Source organism: Pseudophryne corroboree, chromosome 2 (genome assembly GCF_028390025.1).
Source record: "Pseudophryne corroboree isolate aPseCor3 chromosome 2, aPseCor3.hap2, whole genome shotgun sequence".
Lineage (NCBI taxonomy): Eukaryota > Metazoa > Chordata > Amphibia > Anura > Myobatrachidae > Pseudophryne > Pseudophryne corroboree.
Window position 1 is genome coordinate 355,360,857 of NC_086445.1, and position 20,396 is coordinate 355,381,252.

The 20,396-nt window shown below is 43.9% G+C and overlaps 1 protein-coding gene across 1 annotated transcript in view; it reads right to left on the reverse strand.

The window, feature by feature from the left end:
* Positions 1 to 20,396, reverse strand: part of PROZ (protein Z, vitamin K dependent plasma glycoprotein) — a 41,090-nt gene that overhangs the window by 19,984 nt on the left and 710 nt on the right. The window contains exons 2-5 of the mRNA XM_063953125.1: positions 17,031 to 17,191; positions 10,171 to 10,195; positions 7,894 to 8,007; positions 5,800 to 5,937 (exon numbers count right to left, since the gene is read on the reverse strand). Coding sequence (XP_063809195.1) covers positions 5,800 to 5,937; positions 7,894 to 8,007; positions 10,171 to 10,195; positions 17,031 to 17,191 — 438 coding nt within the window. The remainder of the gene's footprint in view (positions 1 to 5,799; positions 5,938 to 7,893; positions 8,008 to 10,170; positions 10,196 to 17,030; positions 17,192 to 20,396) is intronic.

Genomic DNA, 20,396 nt, shown 5'->3' on the forward strand with positions numbered 1-20,396 from the left:
GCCTTTTCCACTGGAAGAAATACTCTCCGTACTTCTGTGTCCAGAATCATCCCTAAAAAGGACAATCTTGACGTCGGTTCCAACTGCGACTTTGGAAAATTCATGATCTAACCGTGTTGTTGGAGTATTGACAGGGAGAGTGCGATGTTCTGCACCAACTGTTCCCTGGATCTCGCTTTTATCAGGAGATCGTCCAGATAAGGAATTATATTGACTCCTTTTTGACGAAGGAGGACCATCATCTCCGCCATCACCTTGGTGCCGTGGAGAGTCCGAACGGCAACGTCTGGAACTGGTAATGGCAATCATTTACTGCGAATCTCAGATAAGCTTGGTGAGGAGGATAAATGGGAACATGCAAGCCTGCCGTAGAATGAGCGTGCTGAATTGTCCCCCTGATCCAGCGCGCAATAGTCTGCTTAGAAGCAGGACACCCAATCTTGCTGGGAGCATACAGGACAAACAGAGCCTCTGTTTTCCGTAACCGAGCTGTTCTTGCGACATAAATCTTTAAAGCTCTAACCACATCTAGAGACTGTGACTCAGTGAAAGTGTCAGTAGCTACTGGCACCACAATAGGTTGGTTTATGTGGAAGGACGAATCCACCTTTGGAAGAAATTGTTGACGAGTTCTTAACTCTGCCCTATCTATATGGAAGATCAGGTAAGGGCTCTTGTGAGACAAGGCCCCCAACTCAGACACCCGCCTTGCGGATGCCAAGGCCAAAAGCATCACCACTTTCCAAGTGAGAAACTTCAATTCTATCTCCTGCAGAGGTTCAAACCAATCTGATTGAAGGAACTGCAATACCACATTAAGGTCCCATGGTGCCACTGGAGGCACAAATGGAGGCTGGATGTGCAGAACCCCTTTCACGAATGTCTGAACTTCTGGAAAGGAGGCCAATTGTTTTTGAAAGAAAACTGATAAGGCCGAAATCTAGACCTTGATTGACCCCAATCTAAGGCCCGCATCCACACCAGCCTGCAGAAAATGGACAAAACATCCCAACTCAAACTCTTCCGTAGGAGCCTTCTTGGATTCACACCAAGACACATATTTTCTCCAAATACGGTGGTAATGTTTAGACGTTACTCCTTTCCTGGCCTGAATAAGAGTGGGGATGACTTCATTGGGAATACCCTTTCGGGATAGGATCCGACGCTCAGCAGCCATGCTGTCAAACGTAGCCGTGGTAAGTCTTGATACACACACGGCCCCTGCTGTAGTAGGTCCTCTCGAGGAGGAAGAGGCCGAGGATCATCTATGAGCAACTCCTGAAGATCTGGATACCAAGCCCTTCTTGGCCAGTCTGGGGCAATGAAGATTGCTCGCACTCTTGTTCTTCTTATTATTTTGAGAACTTTTGGAATCAGTGGAAGTGGAGGGAAAACATATACCGACCGCAACACCCACTGGGTCACCAGTGCATCCACTGCTATTGTTTGAGGGTCTCTCGACCTGGAACAATATCTCTGAAGCTTCTTGTTTAGACAAGATACCATCATGTCTACTTGAGGAACTCCCCAAAGACTTCTCACCTCTGCGAAGACTTCTTGGTGGAGGCCCCACTCTCCTAGATGGAGATCGTGTCTGCTGAGGAAGTCTGCTTCCCAGTTGTCCACTCCCGGAATGAAAATTGCTGACAGAGCTCTTACATGTCTTTCTGCCCAGAGGAGAATCCTTGTCACCTCTGCCATTGCCGCTCTGCTTTTTGTTCCGCCTTGCCTGTTTATGTACACGACTGCTGTTACATTGTCCGACTGGATCTGCACGGGATGATGATCTTGAAGAAGATGTACCGCTTGTAGAAGGCTGTTGTAAATGGCTCTCAATTCCAGAACGTTTATGTGAAGGCAGGCTTCCTGACTTGACCATTTTCCTTGGAAGCTTTCCCCCTGTGTGACAGCTCCCCAGCCTCGGAGACTTGCATCCGTGGTTATTAGGACCCAGTCGTGAATCCCAAACCTGCGTCCCTCTAGTAGGTGAGAACTGTGTAGCCACCACAGGAGCGAAATCCTGGCTTTGGGGGACAGGATTATTTTCCGGTGCATGTGTAGGTGGGATCCGGACCACTTGTCCAACAGGTCCCACTGGAATACTCAGGCATGAAATCGGCCATCCTGTATGGCCTCGTAGGCCGCTACCATTTTCCCCAACAACCGAATGCATTGATGGATCGACACACTTGTTGGTTTCAATATTTGTTTGACCATTTTCTGGATTTCCAGAGCCTTTTCCACTGGAAGAAATACTCTCCGTACTTCTGTGTTAAGAATCATCCCTAAAAAGGACAATCTTGACGTCGGTTCCAACTGCGACTTTGGAAAATTCATGATCTAACCGTGTTGTTGGAGTATTGACAGGGAGAGTGCGATGTTCAGCACCAACTGTTCCCTGGATCTCGCTTTTATCAGGAGATCGTCCAGATAAGGAATTATATTGACTCCTTTTTGACGAAGGAGGACCATCATCTCCGCCATCACCTTGGTGCCGTGGAGAGTCCGAACGGCAACGTCTGGAACTGGTAATGGCAATCATTTACTGCGAATCTCAGATAAGCTTGGTGAGGAGGATAAATGGGAACATGCAAGTAAGCATCCTTTATGTCTACTGACACCATGAAGTCCCCCTCCTCCAGACTGGAAATCACTACCCTCAGGGATTACATCTTGAACTTGAACCTTTTCAGGTAGATATTCAGATTTTTTAGGTTTAAAATCGGGTCTGACCGAGCCGTCCGGCTTCGGAACTACGAAGAATGAAAACCATCTCCTTGCTGTGACAAGGGTACCAGGACAATTACCTGATCCTGACATAATTTTTGAATCGCCGTTGTTACTGCCTCTCTTTCTGGAAGAGAAGCTGGCAAGAAAAATCGGAATGGGGGGGCGTCTTGAAACTCCAGTTTGTACCCATGGGACACTATTTGTAAGACCCATGGGTCCAGGCCAGATTGAATCCAGTTTTGACTGAAGAGTTTCAGACGTGCTGCCACCGAGCGGTCTCACTGCAGATTTGACAGAAGCAGGGGTGGACTTCTGCTCCTGCGATCCGGGAGACGCTGCGGATTTCTTTCCTTTTCCCCTTCCCCTACCTGCAAAAAAGGGGGAACCTTTGGCCTTTTTGTATTTGTTGGGCCGAAAGGACTGCATGTGAGAGTGATGTGTCTTTTTCGCTGGTGTAGGAGCATAAGACAAGAATGTCGACTTACCTGCGGTAGCCGCCGAGACTAACGCATCCTGCCCATCACCAAACAAGGCCTCACCTTTATACGGGAGAGCCTCCATATTTCTTTTGGAATCTGCATCAGCATTCCACTGGCAAATCCACAACGCCATCCGAGCCGATACTGCCATGGTAGCGGTTCTTGATCCCAAGAGACCAATATATTTCATTGTTTCTAGTACGTACGCAGCAGCGTCTTTGATATGACCTAACGTTAGGAGTATCTTGTCTCCATCTATTGTGTCAATGTCTAATGACAAGTTTTCTGACCACTTTTCAATAGCACTACTCACCCACTCACAGACAATGGTAGACCTGAGTAGTGTCCCATTGGCCACATCAATAGATCACCTCACTCACTTCGGTCTGTCAGCTCCTTAAGTGAAGCCATTCTAGGCGCAGGGAGAAACACCTTTTCTCTTTTATGACAGGGCCCTGTTTAAAATGCGGGGTGACTCCCACCTTTTGGTAAAGGGTAAGCTGCCTGAATTCCTTTTGGGAATCTGATATTTCTTTTCAGGTTAAATCAGACTCCCTCCAAGAGACTGTTCAACTCCTGAGGTGGAGGGAAAATTACATTACTTTTTTACTAAAATAAACCCTCTCCTTGTGGTAAAAGGGGGGGCTTCGTAACTTCTAACACCTCCTTTATAGCTAAAACATGTTTTGAATGCTTTTTGCTAACTTAGGACCTATTCCCCTGGAATCACTAGTGTCGACACAGGAATCAGAGTCCATGTCGGTATCAGTTTGTGCTACTTGTGCAAATTTGTATGTGACCTAGAGGGGTCCCTGTGGATGAAAGGCAGAACTATTAAAAATCACTTCTTCAACAGATTATTTTCAGTTTTCTGCATGAGATTCAGTCCAACCTCTTACTGATATGATTCACACTATCATGTAACCTTTCACCCAGTCAGGCTCTTGTTGTCATATTACACCTCTGTGTCCCTAACATGTCTCCCACAGAGGAAGAGCTCCCTGCCCCAGACATGTCACTCACGTGCACAACCACACCACAGACACTCCGGGCTTATAGGGGACAGACCCACAGTAAAATCTGTCAGAGGGACACAGATAGGATTTGCCAGTTCACAACCCAGCGCCAGTAACACAATGTCTGTGAACACAAAATGCCCACTGACATGCAGCGCTTTTATAATGTTAATTACACAATTATATAGCACCAAATTCACTGTGGCCCCCATGTTTTGCACCCTGATACTTGTTCAGCAGTGGAGGAGGACCAGCGTTCTTCTCTGCAGCCTGGAAAGAGAGAAAATGGCACTGAGCAGTGTGCTGGCTGACTGAGGAGGAAGCTCCACTCTTCAATGGCGTGTTTCTCCTCAGCTTTTATGAGGTAATTTTTTATACTGGCGGGGGTAGGACTGTGCCTCAGCAACTTATACCCCTTATTTATGCCAGTTTCAATAGGTTTCATGCTGCCCAGGGCGTCCAACCCCCCCCCCCCCCACGCGCCCAGCACCCTGCAGTGCCTGTGTATGTGTGGGCAACATGGCGTGCTGCGCTCCCGCCAGCCACGCGGTACCTTTAGCCGTCACCTTGATTGAAGATCTCTCTTCTAACACTCACCTATCTTCTGACTTCTGGCTCTGCAAGGGGGGTGACGGCGTGCTGTGGGAGTGAGCATCTAGGCACAGCTAGCGTTCATTACCCTTCAGGAGCTAATGGTGTCCTGTCAGCCAGAAGCAGAGCCATGAAACTCTTTAGGAAGTTGGTTCCTACTTCTGCCCCCTCAGTCCCACGAAGCAGGGAGACTGTTGCCAGCAGTCCTCCCTGAAAATAAAAAACCTAACATAAGTCTTTTCAGAGAAACTCAGTAGAGCTCCCCTGGAGTACATCCAGTCTGCCTTGGCACAATTCTAAAACTGAGGTCTGGAGGAGGGCCATAGAGGGAGGAGCCAGTTCACACCCTTGAAAAGTCTTAAAGTGCCCATGGCTCCTGCGGAACAGTCTATACCCCATGGTACTGAAGTGGACCCCAGCATCCTCTAGGACGTATGAGAAAATTAGGGAACCTTACTCATGTCTTATCCAGTCCAGCAGTTGCCTGCAATGTACACCATTTGTAATACAAATTAAGGGGCTCCAGTTCAGAGTGTCACACATGCATGGCTTCCAATGGCACTGGGTCACTAATGTTTATTCATGATGTGACAGAAGCAGCCAGATGAATTCTGAAGTGTATAAGGATATACTGTCTGCTCCGTTTCAGCCAAATTTAACAAAGCTCATTGGATGGTGCTTCACAATACAGAAAAAGGTACTGCCAAAGTAACCCATATGTTTTTAAGGCAAAGTAGTGGAATATTCGCCAATGGCCAAGCCAAGCAAACCGATCAAGCATGCATTTCACTTGCTGAAGGCAAAAGTAAAGGCAGAAAGACCCACAAACAAAGAAAAACTGAATATAGCTGCAGTAAAGGCCTGGCAAAGCATACCAAAGGAGGATACCCAGCATTTGGCAATGTCCATGGGTTCCACACATCAGGCAGTCATTATATTTTAGAGAGCTTTTCAAGTTTTTTACGTGTCACGTGTTTACTTGCCTTTCGGATGACATGACTTCTCATCTTCACCAAGCCTGTAGCCAGTAGCACAAGAGCAAGTGTAGAAGTTTAGACCGTATCTAGGCTCACAGAAATGCTGACATCCATCTTCTGCGTCAAGGTGGCATTCATTCATCGCTATGGTAACAAATAATACAACAAAAGAGGAGGGGAGCAAGATTAAAAAGGCACAAGTGCGGCATAATTGTTGATACATAGCAGAAATTGGATGTATTTCCTGGATTAATGGCACCACAACAGGCTTATTTAATAAGACAACACAAAGCTAAGGGCAAACGCTGTCATTTTTGCTTCAACTGTTCAAGAGGTTTAGGAGCTTAATAAATTTCCTAGATTTCTTTAGTGGGTGTAGTATATTTTGTCGTGTATGGGTCGTCGGGTCGACCCAACTCAGGTCGACACTCATTAGGTCGACCATTGAAGGTCGACATTGCCCTTAGGTCGACATGCATTAGGCCAACATGGTCATTAGGTCTACAGGTCAAAAGGTCGACATGAGGTTTTTGACTGGTTTTGGTGTTGTTTTCTCCGTATAGTGATCGGGAACCCAAATTAGTGCACCGTGTCCCCTCGCATGGCTCGCTTTGCTCGCCGTGCCTTGGGCAAGGTGCTTCACTCTGCTACCGCTTCGCTCAGCACAAGTTACCGTTCCAATCGTAGTCCACATGGATCGAAGTATTAAAAAATCCCAAAAATTTGAAAAACTCATGTTGACCTTTTGACCTGTCGACCTAGTACATGTCAACCTAACGGCCATGTTGATCTAATGCATGTCGATATAAAGGCAATGTCAACCTTCAGTGGTCGACCTAATGAGTGTTGACCTAAGTTGGGTCGACCTAACGACCGTATCCCATTTTGTCAACATGGTCATCATGTTGATATTGACCACATCAACATTCATCATGTCAACATTGATTAAATGTCGACAAAATGTCCCTGGTGGCCTAGTGACATTTCTGGTACATTGGGTCTAGCAACTCCAGCAGTATCTTTTAGATCTGGCAGCCAGGTGATGATGATTTCCCGCTGTGAGTATATCCCTAACACTCTCCCTAGTGCCTAGGCTTTCACTGAAAGTCTGTGCGGAATGTCGACATTCTGCAGATGATGATTTGTTCAGTGTCAACATCATAGGCGTGCGCAGGGGGAGTGCCTGGTGCGCACAGGCACCCCCTAATGTCTGTCACCCCCTCACTCACACACACCTGCTGCTGCTGCAGTACCGGCGATCGCCGAGTGTGCTCATTTCTGTCCTCCCGCCCATTGCGCCCGCCACCCCCTCCGCTCAGTCTGGTTGTCATTGATTTGTATGGTGCAGAATCACTGACGTAATCCTACTCCCAGTTCCTCTAACCTGTGGGATGTGTCGTGATGATGTCATGCCGCGTGCATGCACGCTCATGCTCCCACCCACGCTCTCTCTCTCCTCATCCTGTGCCAACGCCACAGAATACAGCGTTCCTCTTGGAGGAACACAAGTTCAAATTCAATATCAATATATATTTCGAGAGATTAAGATATAATCTATGGTAATAAAATATACAAATGTAACATATTAAACAGATTTTATAGATAGATAGATAGATAGATAGATAGATAGATAGATAGATAGATAGATAGATAGATAGATAGATATCTGTGCATCAATTCTCTATATTATTTAGTTTGCATTGAGTGCCAATATGTGGTGGTAGACACGCCTGATAGGTGGTGCTAGACACGCCCATTAGGTGGTGTTAGACATGCCCAATAGACTGTGCTAAACACGCCCTTCTAATCGTGTACCCCCTTATAAAATGTCCTGCGCACGCCTATGGTCAACATTGAGGAGTCATCATTGTAAATGTCACCATGACTACATCCCATCTTTTACACATACAGTACGCATAGGTTTGCGCTCGCTTACCTTATCTGTGTCATTTCCGCTGTGTTCAGTTTGTATTGCTCGGAATGAAACTCTATTTTGTACATTTTCACAAAGTATATTTTCTAATATATGGGAAAATCCAATTTAAAACCAGCTAATTAATTACAATGTGCACAATGTCAAAGGGAGAATTTTTTTCTTACCAAACTGACAATTGTTCCCTTTGAATCCTTCAGGACAACTGCAGGTGTAACTGCGAATAGTGTCTGCGCACACAGCGTTGTTCATACATGGGTTGGAGGAGCACTGCCTTCCATCTGTACATGGATAAAATCCTATTCATCTTTTGTTGAATGTACCAACTTTGTTTCATGTAGAACTGAGTTTAACACTGTAATGTTTCACATGACATCCTCACAAGTCTGTAGCTTGTTGCTGCATTCATTACCTCCTTACATCACCACACGCCCCTATCCCACACCGCCCCTGTCCCACACAGACCTCAGTTTAATCATGTTGCTTTACAGGTCCCAGCTCCTTGTTCTCATGCTGCTACAGTTGGTTGATCTAATTGGCCACAATTTATTCTAATCCTTACTGCTTGAAAACAGGTTAAGATACATGTGCAGGAGATTAGAATAGCAGGGCAAATTTTAGGGGCAGACGAATGGTACTATCACACAGGGTTCTCGGAACCCTGCTGCCAATGGAGGATGAACTAACTTTGGGTCTAGGCAGCAATGGGCTCTGCCAGGCAGCTCAGAAGCAGCCCAGACCGTATAAATATAGCGACATGGCAGTATGACATGCAGTCCTACCCATACAGTGCAGCCTCTGCAAGTCTACATTACTGAGGCTGCACAGCTCCTGGTAACGGTGCTGCTCACGGTTGGAGGTGAAGGAGGAACTGAGGGGTACATGTATGAATGGTTGGTATGGGGGGGGGGGTGAAGAGGTATCAGCCCATGTTTACAGCTATTTATTTTGATCGGTTGCAGGTGTCATTGCCCATACACCACAGCCAGGGACAGCGCTATCCTTGGCAGTGGCGGGTGCCAGCTTTGGGCTGCATGTGAGATCTTGCGTGAGTAGTGAGATCTCAAGCATGCGCCCTGGAGCCAGCTGGGGGGAGTGACAGCGTCAGCGCATCAGCACTAGGCTGATGTGCTGTGCGCTCTAGCATCGACGTAGGGTGAGTTTTCAGCAAACGAGATTGATTTCTCTATGATGTACCTTTCCTCGGTAATAAGGCGAAACAGGAAGAGCTGCTATAGTACATCTACTCCTGAGTGTTCTCCTCTGCAGTGTTACTGACAGGTCAGGTATGTTTTTTGGAGGCATGGGACAAATAATGTGTGTTTTTTATTTTTTTTACTGTCTGTGCTAATGTGTTTGGTTTTTTCCTTTCGGGTTAAGTGTGTTTTATTTTTTCCTCTGAGGGCAAATGTGTGGGGGTGCAGGGTGCAAAATGATGGTGTAATGTAGTCTTTTCACATGAGGCCATGCACTATTTTTTTACATGCATGCCTTGGCACAAACAAACGTTTCACCCTCGGCTCCCAAAATTTGGGAGGCATGATTCATTTTGATTTATCGCACTGATAGCCATATTGCCTAGAAACTGCCGTGTAGAATAGGGTGCAAAGAACATATGTAAACACACCTTTAAAAAATACTGTTTTTTAAATAAAATGATTTTACTACAATATGAATAAATTATTATTCTGTTCAGGGGTTACTGCAAGTTGAATGAGTTTAAGTAGTCCAGATCGTTATATGTATTATGTGGCATACAGTACATCTGTCCTGTGGATCCCTTTTTCCTCTAACATGGCTTTTGTTTGTATGGTGATTCCTAAAAGCCCTGATTTTTTTACCTTCCATTAACATAATAATTGCTACACTGGTTAGTATAAATGATAGTGTACCTTGTTTGGTCATAAAATCACTAAACACTAAGTTTTACATTGGTTTGTGCAAAATACTGTATGGTGGGGGTAATTCCAAGTTGATCGCAGCAGGAAATTTTTTAGCAGTTGGGCAAAACCATGTGCAGTACAGGTGTGGCCGATATAACATTTGCAGAGAGAGTTAGATTTGGGTGGGTTATTTTGTTTCTGTTCAGGGTAAATACTGGCTGCTTTATTTTTAAATTGCAATTTAGATTGCAGATTGAACACACCACACCCAAATCTAACTCTCTCTGCACATATTATATCTGCCCCCCCTGCAGTGCACATGGTTTTGCCCAACTGCTAACAAAAATCCTGCTGCGATCAACTCAGAATTACCCCCTGTGTACTGTGGTGTGTAGCTGTGTGTCTGTACATGACATATGAGGAATAGTGTGTCACTTTACACTAGTGATGAGTATTCTCCATATACAGTATGTGTCAAATACCTGTACTTTCAATAAAATCAGCACATATGGAAATGCTCACAACAAATATATCTAGATTATAGGTTATCCTCAGACTTACCATAATATGTGCTCCAAAATTGACCCTGTAAAAATAAAGTGTTATATTTGGTGATATATCTTATCTTGGTTTAGATAAGGTATGATCTATGAAGAATTAAGCATGGAGTAGTGAATACTATATCACAATAGGCTTTAATCCACGGCACTCAAACATTTGTGCTGCTAGTGCTACATGACCACACTATTTAATTAAAGAAATCACACATACTTAGCATTTACCAATCACACTCCAAACTGTATTTAACTTACATTCAGGGAATGTTAATTCCAAAATATTGCATACTTAGCTCATCTGACCAATCACGTTAGGGTCTCCCTTTTCCAGTACTTACACTGGCTCTAAAGGTGCATACACACTAGACGATATTGTGTAAGATGTGCCCGATTCAGACATATACACTAACTATATATATATATATATATATATATATATATATATAGTTCCAATATGACCGGCACTCCAAACAAAAGTTTTAAATACCTGGGTGCCCTCCACGGTCCAAACGGAGCAAACACAGAGAGAGAGATACTGGCGGCACTCCACGGGTTTTCAAAAAAGAGACAGCTACACAAGCTTTAAATGTCAACGTTTCAGGTGCTGTTTAATCACACCTTTCGTCCTGACGAAAGGTGTGATTAAACAGCACCTGAAACGTTGACATTTAAAGCTTGTGTAGCTGTCTCTTTTTTGAAAACCCGTGGAGTGCCGCCAGTATCTCTCTCTCTCTCTCTATATATATATATATATATATATATATATATATAAAACCTGGTATGAAGCATCTTTGTCTGGTATAGTGCTTTAAATTAAAAGCCTGCATTGAGAAGACTGGTGAGTGCTCTCACTTTGTTATTATTGAATTGGATTGGTGACCACAAAAGTTTCCATCACAGGATGGCACCCCAGCAGTTGTTCAGTTAACGTGAGTGTGGACCATACGTTTATATGTGTGTGTGTGTGTGTGTGTGTGTGTGTGTGTGTGTGTGTGTGTGTGTGTGTGCATACATATATATATATATATATATATATATATATATATACACACACACACATGTACAGCAGACCGGCCATAGGCAAAATAGGCAATTGCCTAGGGCATTTGATATGCCTAGGTGCATCAGCAGCTTCTGCTGATTAAAATGATATGCGGCATGCCTATATTCTGTATGTAGCATTTCATATGCAGATACAGCCACAGTCTCACACAGTATATAGGCATGCTGCATATCAGTTTAATCAGCATAAGCTGCTTGTGCATCCTAGCCACATAGCAATGCAAATAAGATGCATTTCCATGAAAAAAAAAAAAAGGTGCCCGACGTTAGCATTGATGCAGGATTTGTGTCCAAGCGGAGGCAGAGGTCACAGTGTTAGTGGAAGTGTGAGTGCTGTGTGCACGTGAGTGGGTTGGATGTGCAGTAGTGTTCGGAATATGTGTAATGAGCATTATGTGTGTCATGTAAAAATGCATTAATAATGTGCAACATATGTGTAAAGGGCCACTATGTGTGTCATTATGTGTATAAGGGCATTAATAATGTGCGGCATATGTGTAACAGGGTACTACTGTATGTGTGTCATTATGTGTATAGGGGCACTAATAATGTGGAGCAAATGTGTAGGGGGCACTATGTGTGTCATTATGTGTATAAGTGCATTAATAATGTGCGCCATATGTGTAAGGTACATTATGTGTAAAAGGGCATTAATAAAGGTTGTCATAATGTGTAAGGCGCATTATGTTTATAAGGACATTAATGTGTGTCATATGTGTAAGGGGCATTACTGTGTGGAATTGTGTATAAATGCATTACTAATATGTGGCATTATGTGTATAAGGTGCTCTACTATGTGGCGTTGCATATAGAAAGAGCACTACTGTGTCGTCTAATGTGAATAAAGAGCAATAAGGTGTGGTGTAATGTGAATAAGGAGCAATTCAGTGTGATGTAATGTGAATAAGTGGCTCTACTGTGAGGGGTAACGTTTATAAGGTAAAGTGATACTACTGTGGGATGTAATATGAATTATGGACATTATCGCAGGATAAAATGTGAATAAAGTTGCAGTACTGTGTGGCGTAATTGGAATTGGGGTTACTATTGTGTGGCCATGCCCCTTCCCAGCAAGAAGATGCCCCTTTTTGGGCTGTGCATCAAATGTGCGAACTGTTCCTATTTAAAATATAGGGGGTACAAGGACTGCTATGGGTGAGGGGTGATGGTGCTGGGAAAAAGGTGCAAGGTCAGAGGCAGAACCAGCGGTGGTGCTAGGGGGCACCAGCCAAAATCTTGCCTAGGGCATCATACTGGTTAGGGCTGGCTCTGATGTACAGTATTTAAAATGCTGCAATAAATTTAATTCTTGAATAATAGTATTACTGTATAAAATGTAATTGCTAGCTCCCAAGCATATAACACTTCTTCTACAGTTCAAACCATTCTGTCCATTAGAAATTGCCTAAAAATGACTTCTCAGCTAAATGATATTATAGATTTTCCACTAGGATTTTTGAAATCAACATATGTATAAGTATGCCATGTGAATATGAGCATTGACCAAATATTTGTCATCAGTACCTTGTCTGACGTGTACTGGTAGAACACGGAAGGAAAAAACAAGAAAACTGTATATTGATATTGGATCATAGTAGTATACTTGCCTCAGTTACTAGCTGACAAAGCCAACAAAAACCTGTTTGCATGAGACACATTTTCCCAGCAGCCCATACTCTGAATCTTCTGTCTCTAATGTAATTCCCCTTTCACACCAGGCCTCTGACCCACGGAATTCCCGGGGCAACCCAGGCCCTGGCTTGTAGTGAAAGGGTCTACCCAGGTTAACATAGAAACATAGAATTTGATGGCAGATAAGAACCACTTGGCTAATCTAGTCTGACATTTTTATCCGTAGGTAATCTCAACCCTTTTTGATTCTCAGTTCTTTGTCTGTCCTGGGTTATCCAAACCAGGTCACACTAAAAGGACCAGGAGGCGGATCACTGGTGTTTGAAGATTTGGACCTGGGTGTTTAGTCTAATAAGGTTATAATGTACAGTTATGCAATCCTTGCAATTAAAGTGTTCATTTATGGGGTAATGGGTTATGCTGCTGTATTCTTTCCTTATCCTGTATGTTGAGTACTAACCTACCGCTAATCTAATGTGTCACAATGCTCCCTCTATATACTGAGTTCTGATGTACTCACTAGCGTGCTATGTGCACTCTCCAAGTTATTTATATCTAGCAATACCATACTGGCTAGTGTGTTATGTCATGTTTTTCTCTTCATATCATATTATTTATCTTGCATACTGACTTAACGCTGAATGGGTTTGTTACAGTAAAATAGTAACATAGTAACTAAGATTCAAAAAAGACAATTGTCCATCGAGTTCAACCTATTTGTGGTCTCCTATGCAGTCTTATTATAGGACTAGTTATTTGTATGTTAGGACTAGTTATATTAACTATAATGCATGCCTACGCACCATAACCCTGAATATCTTTATCCAATAGGAATTTATGTAACCCACTCTTAAAGGTGTTGACTGAGTCCGCAGTTACTACTCTCTCAGGCAGGGAATTCCAAACACGTATTGTCCTTACTGTGAAAAAACCTTTTCGTACTCTTCATATTGTTTATATTGAGTTGAGTTCTGACTTCCTAATCAGTGTCTTACACTTCTGTAGTTGCTCCATTCTGTTGCAGTACCTACTAGTGTATCTCTTTCCTCTGATTTCCTGGCTTCCTTTGGCCAAAGAAGAGAGAGGAGGTTTCTGGTGTTTCCATATTAGAAAAATAATTTGGTAGTTTTAACTTTATCTCTTATTGACATGATGTTTGGGGCTGAGGCAGAGCCGGATTAAGTCGCTGGGGGGCCCGGGGTACTTAAAACAGTGGGGCCCCTATTCAAGAGAGGAGGAGGAGGACCGGGGGGGGGGGGGATGTCACTCACATACCATCCAGTGAACGAATTGCGCTCCCGTCCCCGCCAACCGTATAGACAGCAGAGCGACGGATCAGCTCTCCAATCATGTATGAATGAAGCAGCCTGCCGCTCAGCCATTGGGGCAGCCTACTTCACTCATTCGTTATTGGACAGCTGAGCCGTACGTGCGTTTCAGTTTTTTGGTCTGTTTGACCCCCCCAAAAAAGGCATGGAGAAAACGGTGCAAAACACTGTCGAAAACTCCCGCTATTGGCTACTAAATGGTCGAATTAGTGCCGATTTTCCGACTGTCGGAAAACTCGGCACTAATTGAATATCCCCCTATGCCTCAGACATGGTCACACTATTCATGAGCATGGCTATATATGTAGATATTGATATATGTACTGTATACACACACATAGTAAAACACACACATTAGAATACATATATACACACACACCCATAGAGAAAAAACACCCACACCTACAGCTAAACACACACAGCAAAACACATATATACACAAACACACACCCATAGGAAAACACATACACACACTAAACACCAATAGCAAAACACATACACACACCCATAGGAAAACAGATATACACATACACACCCATAGCAAAACAAACACACAAACAGCTAAACATGCACACACAGCCAGCAAAACACACACACCCTTGTATTTACAGTACATGTGTTTTCTTTATCCACAACTTACTTTGCTGCACCTCCTGGCTCTGGCTCCCTGGTTGCGGCAATGCTCTTCACTGCAGGGGGTGAGTGCTGACGTCTCCTGTGCACACACTGCTGCCCTGTCAGTGACTCTCCCTCCTCCCTCCTCCCAGCATGCAGTGTGGACAACACACAGTAACAGAGCCAGCAGGAAACTGATAGCTGCTGCAGCAGCGCGGTGCCGAGTTGAAGGGTGATGAGATCACCCTTCTCACTCACTGGCGCCGTGTCCTGTGTGCAGGCAGCGTGTAATGAGTCAGGCTGACTCATTACATTGCTGCCGGCTGTGGGCCCCTTCATAGCGCTGGGCCTCTGTGCATTGCCCTGGCTGCCCTGGCGCAAGCTCCGCCGCTGGTGGTGTGGCAGGGGACCCTTTTGGGAAGGGGGGCCCGGGGGTACGTATCCCCGGGACCCCCCCCTTAATCCGGCTCTGGGCTGAGGTGCCATCTGAGTTGTTCATTCAGGCTAGGATTAGAGTCCAGGAACTGGTTTTCTAAATATTTTTGTAAAACCAACTTGGTTGATGTGAAAGGAAACAAGTTCACATTTTCTTCTATTGGACACACATTGTCTCTTTCTGGGCAATGGCCTGCCATTGACCTTTCTTCTTTTACTTTCATTGTCTGGTATTCTTGATGATCAGATTTCTGGCTCTCCTGATGATCAGACTTTTCCATCATGGGGTTCTCCACTGCCATGCTTCACTGCTTGCTCTGTGGAGCCTAGCCTTGGTCTGTGCCATCAATGCAGATACTGCAATTGAAGTCACATGACTCTGCAGATTGAAATACTTAATCTGAAAGGAGTCTCTTTTTCTGACTTTGCTTCTGCCAGATGGGCATCTATATTGTAGATTATAGGTTACCATACCTGGTTGTTCATGATGACAACACTTTTGTACTGCCTGGTCTTTATTCAATGAAGGTTGTTTCCATGATCCATCTTACTTAGGATCTTTTACCTGTTTTGTGATTTGATCCTTGTTTCGGAAAAGTTTGAGTCTCTATGGTCGTATGTGGCTAGCACAGCCCCTTTGCGGAAGACAGATACATGTCTGGTGTTTTTCGATGCACACATGAGAATGTCCGGCAACAAAACAGTTGGTGGCCTGGGCTACCATCTAATAGGCATATGCTTTATATAAGGCTCCAAAGGCTGATGTCATCGTGGCTCACGCTACATGATCACTGAGTGCTTACTGGACTCAGCAGAACAGGTCACCACGGCTAAACAGTAGGCCCAGTTGTCACCTTGTACTCTGTTCATACTTTCCAAAGTTTGCAAGTTCGGTGTTTGTATCTAATAACTCCAGTTTGGATGTCACATTATGTGCGCAGCTTTGTCTGAATATACAATCTCCTAGGGACAGCATTGGAATGTCCTCAGGGTAGACTGAATGAAAGTTAAGAGGCTTTTTGGTACTCACCATAAAATCCATTTCTCTGAATCCATCTGGGGTACACTGCGTTCTTATACCTTATTCACAGTGTTTTATTTCATTTTATTTTGTTTCAGTGTTCAGATTCAGATGTCTCCTAAGGGCTTAGCTATTTAAGCTGAAGGCCTAGATGGCGGAGGCATGAGGGGATGGAGCAGAAAGCAGCAAACAATGTTTAGTTGACAAAAGTGCCTGCTGTATAGATTGTAGGCTTGCGAGCAGGGCCTTCCTACCTCTATGTCTGTCTGTTTTTACCCATTTTTTTTTACTGTTGTTCTAATTGTAAAGCGCAACAGAATATGCTGCACTATATAAGAAACTGTTGATAAATAAATACATACTCCATTACAGAGCCCTTTACACCTGTGGTTTACCAGTGTACCCCAGATGGATACAGAGCAATAGATTTAATGGAGGGTGCCAAAAATCTTATTTCTTTGATGGAGTATATGTCTGACACTGTTCGTGCTTACCACAAATCTTGGAGACATTTTTTCAATATAATAACACTGCCCTACTGGGTATAAACAAAGCAATTTCATAATGACAATATAAACCGGTTGTTAGGTGGTCCCTTGCATTCACACGTTTATCTTTCCACGTAGGTAATTTATTAATAATAAGTAAAAATCCTGTCTAGTATGAGGTTATTATTTCTTCATAATGCTTATGTAGACGGACTTTACCATCACAATAAACAAAGACATATTAAACAAGTAACAATAGCAAATATGAATAGTAAAAACTCACAGTTTTCTCTTTGTCTTCAAATGTTTCTCTTGCTTCTTCGTATGAACATATTTCTTCATAGCATTCTTTTTCTAAATTGCCTTGCCACAATTCCTCTATCATGAAGTTGGCTCTCCTGGATCTCTGTATTATTTTGTTAGCATTTTCAGCAGATAAGAAGACTGTACAGGAAAATAACATTAAGCTAGAACTACACTAGTGATTTTTGGCATGAATTTTGTGTAAATTTCATAGGAAAATAGAAGACAATGCATGCAGTTCAGGTCTTCTGTATTGTTTTTTAAACACGCATAACACAATGTCAACAGCCATAAGAGAATGGTGTGTGTTCTACACACCAGCCCCAAGGAATGAGTGACGTACTAGCCATCAGAGAATGAAGTCTGTATTGTGCACTAGTCACCAGAGAATTGGTTATGGTTAGTAGACTAGCCATAAGATTGTGAAGCCTCTCGCATTGTGCATTGGCCACAGGAAAAAGGAATAGGAGATACATTGTATTAATGTATAGGCACCAAGGAGCAGGTCTGTACATAGAGTAAAGGTGGGTACACACTGGCCGATATATTGGCTGTTCTCTTGAACGGCCGATATATCGCGGGTCCGTCGGCCAGTGTGTACGGCCGATATGTCTGTGAACTCTGTCGTTCACAGACATATTGCGTCGGCCCCGAACACAGCCGACGGCCAATATACCGATGTATTGGCGAGTCGCTGTGAGTGTACGGGCGGTCGGCCGACCGCCCGTACACATGCTGCGGCAGCTGGCGGTGACTGACAGCTGAACTGGTACACATGCCTGCCCAGTTCATGACGTCAGTCCCCCGACGGATCAGGCAGTGTGTATGCTCAACACACTGCCCGATCCGTCCATAGATATATCTGCTGATCAATTGATCGGCAGATATATCTATCAGTGTGTAGCCACCTTAATAGTCGGGATCCCAATCGCTGGGATCCTAACCGGATCCCATAATAGTATATACAGTATGTCCCAAGAGATCCCACTTACATATAATAGAAGCTATTCCAATATTTGTGGCATATGTAAAAAGGGAAGTAACAGTATTTAAAGGTGTTGTACCACTGTTATGAATTATACATATGGTCCACAACATGCCTATCCTAACCTTACTTGTTGCTTTGGTAACCAGCTCAGTGCAGGAGCAAGTAAGGTGTATGACAGCAGGAGAGGAGAAAGAATAGGACACGAAGGGGAATTACCATTTATCTGCTGGCCCTACTCCACTCCCTTTACCAGGCAGAGGAGTAGGGGCAGAAGTAATTATCTTCTGCATGGAGTATCCAATGACTGGAAGCTGCTAGGGCAAAGGGTGGTGGCAGGAGAATTGTAAAGTACACCCCTATTCGAAAGTTACTGAGACATTTATAAAAATATTTTTCTGTACTTAGTACATGTCATTATTTCTTCCACATGCAAGACAGACTTGAACGATTCCACTCTTCAGTGTAGGGTTAGCTCAGGCAGTGCATGAAATGTACCCTATCTAATGGTCTTTACCATGTACAGTCAGAAGAAGGTATAGGCTTCATTACCTGGAGCCCAAAGGTCACGGCCTCTAACTGTCCCCTGTATGCTTTTGCTGGGAGCATAGGGGTAATGTGGTATGGAACTATCTTATGGCCAGGCTCACAGTTAAATGAGCAAGGTCTGGTATATGGAGTGTTACAGACAGGGACGTATCTATAATGGGTGCAGTGTGTGTGGTGCACATGGGCCCCTGGGTCCAGAGGGGGCCCACACCGCACACACTGCACCCATTTCTCCTATACTTACCTTTCTGGTGTCCATCGATGTGGGCCCACTCCTCTCCGTCCCGTAGCTGGCAGCGCTGTTATCGCTCTGAACGTTATAGACTCTGGCACAGTGCCAGAGTATACAGCGCAAGCGCAGGTCTCCGAAAAAATAGCTAACAGCGCTGCTGGCTATGGGACAGAGAGGAGGGGGCCCACACATGGAGACTGCACAGGGGTCTCCTCTTCTCTATATACGCCGCTGGTTACAGATCAATAGATCTACAGTAGAAAGGGCTACAATAATTAGGTCAACTCCATATGGTCGACGTTGAAAAGGTCGACATGGAAAAAAGGTCAACATAGTCATTAGGTCGACCTATTAAAGTTTGACACAGGAAAAGGTCGAGATGGAAAATGGTAGACACAAAATGGTTGCATTTTTTTGGTGTCGTTTTTGCCGTCTGAGCACTTGGACCCCAATTAGAGCACCACAGCCCCTCGCATGGCTCGCGTTCAGGCAAGGTACCTCGCTCTGCTACTACTGCGCTTGGTGCAGGTTACTATTCCCAATCGTAGTCCACTTAAATGGTAAAGTATGAAAAAGTTTAAAAAAGTGTGTGGGGGTAGGGAGTAATTTTGACCATATGTGTGTCGACTATTGGCAGGTCGTCCATTTGAACCTGTCAGCCTTTTGTACCTGTCGACCATCAGCACTGTCAACCTTTCACAGGTCGACCTAATCACCAAGTCAACCTAATGCATGTCAACAATATGGTGTCGACCTAATGACTGTCTAACTAGACACTGTAGATCTATTGAGCGCATGCCATATGAAGTATCTAGGCAGATATTCAGGATGCTGGAGCAAGGTATAGGACCTTGTAGCCTGACAATAAATAGTGCAGAGTGTTTTTTAAATAGTCTGCTGAAATTTTGAATTTTGGCACCAGGAGTCACGTGACCTCCCCTGTAAACATCAAAGCGCCCAGCCTCCCTTAAGGGAAAGCAGTGACAGCAGATCACCTCTGTGGGGGTAGAGGCAGAGAGTGCAGCAATTTTAACAAACCCCACTGCTGCACCCGGTAAATAGGCGCAAAGGTACGTTTCATCCGCAGAATATAAAAACTATGGTGCAGAGATACAAAACATCAGATTTTCAGAGCCGCCGATTATCGTCAGCGTTGAGCGATGTTTTTCAAACTGTAATAGTATTTAATGCTAAACAAGCCTGATTTACATGAATTACTATTACCACATGAAACATTGGTCATTGCCACCAATGATCGGCTGCTTTGCAAGTTCAATGTAATTAAATCTGCCCTGAATGCCATTTGTCAACTGCTTTTGGTAATTAGCAATTCTAACATTTACATCTGAGGCTAATAGAGATGCTAAAATCTATTTAACTAATAATGATGAGTAAAACCACATATTAAAAGTTTTTTTTTTTTTTTTTTTACATTTCTGTAGCCTTTCCCCTTTCCATTCTATTTTGAAAAATTAATAAAAATTGAATCTTGGGGGGGGGGGGGGGAGTAAATTTTTAAATTGGTGCGAGTGAATATAATTTCACACCACATTTGAGAAAATGCTTTGATAGTAGCTACA